Genomic DNA, 9,325 nt, shown 5'->3' on the forward strand with positions numbered 1-9,325 from the left:
GGCTGGTGTGTCAGTGGAGCACACTCAGGATAGGGCCAGATGGAGGAGTTTGATCTACTGTGGCGACCCCTAAACGGGAATTGCCGAAAGAAGAAGAAGAAGAAGACTTTTTTGTGTAAACAAAACATACAGCATGCTTTTGAACAGGTGATTTGTGATATGCAACCTAAGTCTACTATGTAAATAACATTGCATGCGTCCTAAAATGCATCTCTGTATGCACGTTTAGGTGAAATTTTGAGGTGAGAAAGTAAATTTCTGAATCAAGACTATATTTTGTTTAGTACTTATACTATTGCAGATAAAACCATATGAATGATATTACATTAAACTGTAGTTTCACAGGTAAATTGTGATGTAATTTTCCCCTGTTATCTGTCATCTGATGAGGTCACAAATAAGGGCAAGTCAGTCAGATCAGTTGCAAAGGCACATGGTATCTGCCATGTAACACACACACACACACACACACACACACACACACACACACACACACACACACACACACACACACACACACACACACACACACACACAGACATTATTTATTATTTGACCTACATGTTTTTTGCACAGGTACATTGTATTAGTATTCATTAAGCATACATTTTGTTAAATAAGTTTGTTCTAGTACACTAATTTACACACCCACACACACACTTCTGAGTAAAACAGAACGTGGATATGAGTTATGGTCAGTCACAGAAAAAGAGACATTGTTCTGGATTATTTTATTTAAAAAAATATATTTTTGAAGTATTTTGCATGGTGTGGCCTCTGTTTTTGCTTCTTTTGTCTAATTGTTACAACTTACCCTAGCATGTGTTACAACCTACCCCGGTAGTGGGGTAGGTTGTAACAAGGGACCACCTTGTATTTGACATCAACTCACGACGGCTGTGATATTTCAATTGAAGTTTGAATTGGAGCCATTTGTAGTAAACAAATGGGTGTACTTTGTATAAAAGTTTGAGAAGTCTAGCTGGTCTAGGTGGTTCACAAAAATTCAGTGAGTTACAGGTGCTGAAGCAAAAAGTGTTACAACCATACCCGGTCTCCCCTACATTAGATATCCACTTATAAAAGCACATGTTCAGAGAGATGATTTAAAGATTTTTTTAATTCCTATTTGCTATCACTACAGCAGACAATCTAGTTATATTTCTTTCATGGTTTCCACCGATATCCTGCAGGCCAACAGGTGTTGATGGCCATTGGCACCCTGATTCATTTATGATCCACATGTTTGGTCTGTTTTAGCCTGAATGCCCTTCTTGATATCTGGGCTTGCAACTGGTGCTGAGAATACACTGTGTAGTGCATCCCCAATGGCTGGAGTTTGTAGAAAATCAATATGCTATGTGAAGATCATTATTCACTTTTCAGGGTGCAGTCATAATTAGCAGGAACAATGTTTGTTCACTTCTTCTATATGCACATAGACATGGCTATTTCAGTGAAGCTTAAACTAAGAGAGCAAACACACATATACCAGCCCTTTTTTGAAGCTTTATTTACAAATATACTTTGCCCACATTCTTTTCCTATGTCCCCATTTTCAGTTTAGATTATTTCAAGTCAATCACTCTACAGTTTAGAATTTCTAAAAGGTGCATATTTTTTAATGAGAATTACATATTAAAAACACTCTAAAGTCCTCCCACTGCCTACAAAGAAAATGATCATGTTATCATGTTTACCAGCAGTCCTTCATTTCACAGTTTTAACATATAACCTCTACCAGATTCATCTGACATTTTGACATATTCCAATCATTGTGTACATACATTTGATTTGTTTTTCTTTTGTACATCTGACAATATCCAATAAGAAACCCTTTGCCAAGCTCAAAACTTTCTGTTTGGGGTGCATCAAACATAGTATTTTTAGCAATTGAACAAAGCAAGTCTGAAATTGTGATCTCCAGTTATATCATTTTCAGATGAAATAATGGGCATCATACAGTGAATATTACAAAATCTAATAAGCATGATGTGTGAATGCCTGAAATGGTTACATTAAGGACAAACACGAAAACCAAATAATGAGGTAGAGACAGTGTGCTGTTTGCTTTGCTTCAGTTTTTGAGACTTTTCATTTTGCCATATGAACACATTTTTTCTTCACTTTATTTCTGAGACATTCATTAGTACTCAACAATACCAGAATTAGCAGCAAAATGTATTTTGTTGTGTGTCTGTTTCAGTTCATTTCAGTGAATGAATAAAAAAAAAAAAACATTTCTTATACCCATAAATATCTTTCACAGTTCACACAGTCATTCTCAGCATACAGCAGTCTTTCCCATTTGCTACAGTACATAAGTTAAAATATCAGGAAATTCTCCTCAAAAAGGAGCACGTTTCTTTGAGCACATTCAAAGTGCAGTTCTCTTCCTTACAATCAGTCCTCCCTTTATATCTTCTGTCAGGTGCTATAGGGGCTCCATTTTCTGAGCACAAACCAGATCAGTATGGACAAGTCTCCACATGTTCTTGAGGTCCTGGGGAAGCAGTTTATGTACCACTATCATGTTCTTAAAGAAGCATGGCTCCTTATTTAGCTTGCTGTTTTTGTCTTTCATGAGCCCAAATGTTTTAAACGCATTATGTTTTATAGGGGTGACTTGAAGGATCTCTAAGCACATGCCAAGGAACACATCATCAATGGGGAACAAATCTAGTGTTTCTGATACTCTGTACAGCTTGCGGGCGAGAGGACCATCCATTAGAAACCCCCCTCCTCCCGCATACGGGGGGTAGTAAGTCTTGTTGTACAACGCTTGTGGAACGTAATACTTGTTCTCTTTCCTACGGATGGGCCTGGCCTTAACGAGTACATCTCCAGTGAAGAGGTGTTTGATGTTCTTACTACTCTCCAGGAACTCCAGGACGTTTTCCACGCTGACAAAAACGTCGTCGTCTCCCTTGAAGATGTACGGAACGTCTCCGCAGTAGGTGGAAAACCATTTGAGAAAGTGGGTCTCCTTCAGGGTGAGGTTGAAGAAACTATCCATGAAGTCCCACTGCAGAATGTCCCCGTAAATGTAATCCTCATATTCTAGAAGCTTCTGGTGATTGGCCTTCTCCTCTTCATTAGCGGATTTTCCCAAGAGAAAGATTGTCTTTATACGCTTGCCGTTTATCACCTGTTCTTTGCCCCATGTTTGCCTGATAACTTCCCTCCGGTCATACTGTGTTATAATTGATTTGATCACCATTAGCAGATGAACATCCCCCACACACTTTTCTGGGTGATTGATTGTCATGGGGAACAAACGACAGTGCCTGTAGAGCAGGAACTGCTGGAAGTTTTCTTCCAATCCAGTGAACCACCCTAGAGAAGAGAAGTTTAGATTGGCACTACAGTTGGATGCAGTGATATCCCAGGATTTTGGCCCTCTGACTAGTGTAACCTGGGGGTCCTCTGTGGTAGCTGGCAGTCTTTTACGGGTATCCTTCCAGAAGCTCTTATGTCTGAAGTACAAGGGCTTGTTTAGAGCGTTGTTTTCTGCTGAGGCCTCCATGCGGGGGTGCCGCTCGACCTGAATCTGGCCCACTCTGGCACTGCCTCTTTGGAGCACAGTCAGCATGACCACAGCCAATAAGAACATCAGGCCCCCTGTCTTCATTACTCTCCAGCGGTCTCTGGTTGTCATCCTTGTGAAAATGAGGGGGGGAAAAGACCCAAACCATTGAAATCACAGCTGTTTACATGCAGTAATAAATGTTTGTTGCAGGACTAATTTGCATCTACACGGTCCAGCTTCAGGTTATTGGTATATTGGATATCCACTTATAAAAGAACATAAAAAAGTAGTATTCACTCATGAGAATATAATCAATTATAAAATCAATTCAGGGGTTGTTGACCGTGTCTATAAAAAAATAATAAGACACATTTTTATGGTGTTCAATTTAAATTTTTGAATGATTACCTTAGTTAACGAAAAAAAAACTATGTAATGAATTCAAATGTTTGAATTACTTTGCTACACAAAGTAATATTTATTTACGATTACAAAGCTATGATGTTTCTTTACCACACCACGAAATAATTGTTTTCATTATTTCCATTACAAGAAAGCAAAACTACCAAAAAACTAGCATATATTTGTAATTCTTCCTTAATGGTGTGACTGTAGTCTGCTTATGTGTGAAATACGACCCCTTACCGCTACCACTTTGACGAATAAAGGAAGAAAGGTTTCGCTTCTTCGAAATAAAGTGTTCACGATTCTAAAATTCATAGCGCTTTGGCCTGGCATGCAAACTCGACAGTCGGCGTAAACACAGACAAATATTACAGATGTACTATTTGACAAATATATAGGGTTTGCATACATCACGTAAGTTAATTGATTACTGTATTGCCATACTTTTTAAACGATATAGGCTACACCAAGTAAAATAAAGTCAGTATCAGCAAATTAAAATTGTCCTTGAATTCAGCATTAGCCGGTAGTTCCTATATTTAATACACGTTTTATCAGTACACGACTGCAATAATAAGTAAATAAAAAAGAAAAGGTAATTGATCAGAAAGGACTACTCACATTTTGAGACGTTGCGTCTTGATGAGGTTGCGGTATAGAGCTGTTTTTGCCAAGGATGGGTAAATCCGATGTTTCTCACCGTTTTAATGAAAGTAGTGTGTACTGAAGCATCGGCTCTGTGTAACCATTTACTTTTACGATGTCCGTCTTTTATGGCATGTGTTGCGTAGCTAATGTATCCGCCCATGTAACGCAGAGACGCTTCACACGCCCACGGTCCACTGACCGTCTGTGCTCCATCCCAGAACTGTACATAAGGTTTCATGTGCCGATGCATGTTCACCTTTTGTTGGAATAGAAAACATTACTATCACATCCAACAGTTTTACATATTTTTAATACGGTAGGTTACTCTTACCCGTGAACTTGTTCTTAATCATAAAGTACTGTTTTCAAAGTTACTGAGTCCTATATTAACAAAATACGAGTTTGTGTTCAGGCAGAGAGACAGGGAAAGATCCACCTTATAAGTCCAACTTATATAAACGTCTCCCATTCCGTTCCAGTATGTAACTTCTTTGACCTTTTTCTTTCTTAATGCACTGTGAAATGAAAAATAATTATGTTCCACATTCTTTCTTTTAGCATATTGGCGCAGTATAATCACGTTTTAAATTCAAACGTTAAATAATTAAACTGAATGCATGTGATCAGATGTATTGTATTTAGCAAATGTCTCTTCAGTGTACAAATAAAGTCACTGTAAAATGAAATATAGATATGATTATCAAATAATTACATTCACTGGGCATTTCACTGTGAATCATCTTCATATAAAACCAGAGTTTGCTCAATTTAATGTTTCAACTCGGCTGTTAAGTTAGAATTAGTTAGAATAAGTTAGAATAGTAGTGGAAATGACAAAATTCAAGCTACATAACTCAGAATCTGAGCTATCTACAAGCCGTGTGAATGTAAGGGGTTAAAAACAAGAGATTTCTCTGACATCCTGCTGTAGCAATAAAGGGTGAAACGTGCAACTCCAGGTGTCCAGAAACTCTCACAGGTCCTCAAGCACAGAGCCGGAGTGGCTAATCGGGAGATTCGGGAGGATTCCCGATGGGCCGGCTCATGTCAATCTCTAGTTTGGGTCGATTGGGAGGGAAAAATAATTTGGGCCGGATTTGGGCATGAAACTCCCGAGCTGAAAAAGGGGCCCACTCCGGCCCTGCTCAAGCATGTGGGAGAACTAGTCCAGTGGACTTCACAGTTTGCAGCACAGTTTGTCCTTTTCCCAACACCACTGATGTCTTGACAGATGTATTGATAAGAGCTGAGTCATGTGTTGGCAGTGCTATCATCTATCTCCAAGGCTACGACTGACAACTGCATGGACTAAGGGTTTTGAAAATGGGATGATATCTTATGAATTCAGTAATTGAAGGAAAAGTAACTGCCTCCTGAAGGAAAAATATTGTTGAAGGGAAAGATTAACTTTGATATGTCACACACTTGCTTTTAATTTATGAATGACATGATAAAAATATATATGAACCTAAATAATCAGGCTTAAATAGAATAAAAATGTTTACATATTTGACCTCCCAAATGATTCCACATTTATTTTGATTGAAGGATCAAAATAAAAAGCTTATATGATTATCAGAATAAGGGTTGACATTACCCCTTTTACAACATTAGGCAGTATGTGAAATGATGTTGAATAGACTTCGTTCAGATGGATCCACTGTGATTTTAGTTTGGTATGATGGTGTGACTGCCATTTTACTGCTTTTGTCTTTTGTGACCTTATAATGGATGAAGCCTAACAAGTGTCCTCTAGTACTTAGGAAGCACTTAAGCAAAGCACCCATTGTTACATATAAAGTAATATAGTTAAAAGTAAGCTTTAAATTCTACGTTTGAAGTGTAGATGGTAAGCTTTTTAGACATTTCTCAAGAGATGGGTTGGGGGCAGTGCTTAAAGATTTGCATATGTGTAACAGAAGTTAAGCAGTCAGCAAATCTCAGGACAGTAAATGACTCCTGGAGTCATGCAGCAAATATTGTGACCTCACCAGGATCAGAAATGCAGGCTGCTGGAAACAAGGTGCTGTTCTCTTCTGATCCTCCTCTAACTGTGCTGCGTCAGGAAGTTACAATCCCCTCAGAAATCTGGAAAAAAGCCCAAAACAGGAATTATTCAATCTCTAGACTTCAGCTGTGTTCCAAATCCTTTCTTCCTCTCCTTCTCCCTCTGTTTCCTGATGTACTCCTACCATGCTGCTGCAGCCATGTGCATCCTGTCACTTTTGGGACACCGTCCCCATTCTCCCCCCATTCCTGGCTCTGCTTGCTTCCCCACAAAACACACACACACCAGAGCAGGGTAGCAGCCAGACGTGCTTTACTGATGTGAGCCTCTGCTCCTACACAGAGAGGAAGCCAAGGAGAAGGAATGGCTCTTGGAGGAAGAGATTATTTGTGTTTAATAATCAATGACTTCAAATGTATTTTAATGTCAGGAGTACTACAAGATGGTCAAAACATTAACATACATATAGCTATTTTAAGATGAATGTTTTTGACTGAAGAGTGAAGCCTCTTGCTATGCTACTTGGACAGACATTCACAGGGAAACCGGTGATGTGAAATATGTTTTTCTCCAGTGTTCAGTGTGTGGCCTGATGGGCTAACACACATCTGAATCTTCAGCTGTGGTTCAAACACCTTTAACCCTCCAGCAGGCCTGTTGTGCTTGAAACAGCAACACTGGTAAACTGATTTCACAGCTGAAACCCCTTTATAACCTTATGCATCGAATAACAGGACATAATGTCTTACAACAAACTTTTAGTGGTATTAATCACTTTTATTGCATCCTTATAATATCACATATAACATACTTTGTCTACATTATTCAGATTTGAAGTACTGAAAACTAATTACATATGTTTAGCTATTTTCATTTGCCTAAATGTCCTTTGTGCTTAATGTAAAGTGCATTCTGTAAAGAAATTGAGTATGAAGAGAACATGAAGAGAATATTAAAATAGAAATTAAGTCATCTTTACTTTTCAATATATGTGCTCATTCTGATGACATTGTTGTCTATGGAACCGTAGTGAATTGTGGTGACCTGTTTGTGGCTTGAAAATACTTCACTAGCCTTTTGCTCACTCCTTCATAGCACACAATGGGAGCAACAGGTGGAGGAGTCATTAGAGAGGACGTTATTTATATCCTCATTTACATTGACTACAGTAGATAACAGTAGTAACCAGAAGGCTCACCTCACTCTATTATGTATATGTTAATGGATAAATTATACTTCTTGTAAAAATCAGTTTCTATTGTGCCAATATGTGTTATAGATTTGAACCTGACTAATGCAGGCATTTCACATCACATCTCATAGCAGAGAGTTAACAATCGTATATGAATTCTGAAATGTTTGATTAACTCACTAGCTTTCACCATGAGTCAGTATTAAAAGGAAAGTTTGGGCTTGTGTGTGTGTGTGTGTGTGTGTGTGTGTGTGTGTTATCTGTGCTTGCGTCATCCAGAGACAGCTCAGGAAAGACCACAGGAAGATATGCCACACTGCACACTTTTGAATTGATCCAAAGGCCAAATATGCTCTTATCTTCTTCCTGCCTGAGTGAGGGGCAGAAGAGGCTGATGGCAATCAAGGCTGCCACGTATAGCCGTCACTGTAGGATGAATACAGAGATGGCAACACCAGTGCATCACACACAGAGCCATGTACTGACTTTATGAACAGATCAGTGCAAACGTGTGGCTCTGACAGATTCACAACAGTAAAGTTCACATGGCAAAAGGTTTTGCTGCATCAGAAGTCATGTGTAGCATCAGAAAGGCACCAGTGCTGTAGCCCCAAGAGTAAAGGGAGCACCATGTTATTATGGGCTAAAACATTGACATTATTAGCACCTTGCTCTACCTGCTTCACCAGGTGAGTGACAGATGTTCTGACTGTATGGACATTGTAGTGATAATTGGACATGTTTTAGTGTCTCATTGTAAATGTATAGTAACATATACAGTACTGTGCAAAAGTCTTGGTGCACCATTAGATTTGTTATTTTACCAATGGTATAATGTCCATATATAATTATTTCAATTTTTTTTCATTAAGATACAAACAGAAAATCCAGGAAATATTTACACAAAAAAACACGAACATGACCTCCATTGGCACTAAGCACATCTTGAACTCTTTGGGGAGACTTCTGCACCATTCACATCTCATTCCGTTTAGGTTTAAGATAGCCAGGTTCCTGCATTTGCTCAGGTGTAAGGGGAGGCCACACTAAATACATGCTACTATAGCTATTCAAGCTGAGTTTCTGAGTTTTTTTTGTCTGATTTGTATGCTAATTCAGCATACAAAGGGGCTGAGAAATAATTATATATACTCATTATACAATTTCTAACACAATAAATGTAATTTATTACATTTAATGTAACTTTTTAATAGTACTATACTTTGGTATGTTAGACCAAAACTGTAAAATGTTCAAATTAAATTAAAAGAAAAAGAATGTTTTATTTGAACAAAATATTTTACAGAACCCAGTCCAGATTGATGGGAGGGAAAATTAGAGAGAATAAAATGTGAGGGGTAGAGGTGGTGAGCAGGTGGAGGAGTTGTCGTTAACTTGTCATCATCTTTTATAACTAAAACACACAGTCACGTCCAGATAGAAGCAGGTGACGGAGCTCCAGTGACCTCGCTGACCTCGCGGGTCTTCAACATCTCCCTCCCCTCAGCATCATGGGTAGCCACAGACCTCTCAGCCCTGTAAA

General features: G+C 38.6%; 1 protein-coding gene across 1 annotated transcript; it reads right to left on the reverse strand.

The window, feature by feature from the left end:
* Positions 1 to 1,486: 1,486 nt before the first annotated feature.
* Positions 1,487 to 4,761, reverse strand: b3gnt7 (UDP-GlcNAc:betaGal beta-1,3-N-acetylglucosaminyltransferase 7). Its single transcript, XM_077023859.1, has 2 exons — positions 4,556 to 4,761; positions 1,487 to 3,659 (listed from the first exon to the last, which is right to left on the reverse strand). Coding segments are annotated over exons 1-2 (1,227 nt in total). The 5' UTR covers positions 4,558 to 4,761; the 3' UTR covers positions 1,487 to 2,434.
* Between the last annotated feature and the right edge of the window lie 4,564 nt (positions 4,762 to 9,325).

This window comes from Brachyhypopomus gauderio, chromosome 12, assembly GCF_052324685.1.
Source record: "Brachyhypopomus gauderio isolate BG-103 chromosome 12, BGAUD_0.2, whole genome shotgun sequence".
In the NCBI taxonomy this organism is placed as follows: Eukaryota; Metazoa; Chordata; class Actinopteri; order Gymnotiformes; family Hypopomidae; genus Brachyhypopomus; species Brachyhypopomus gauderio.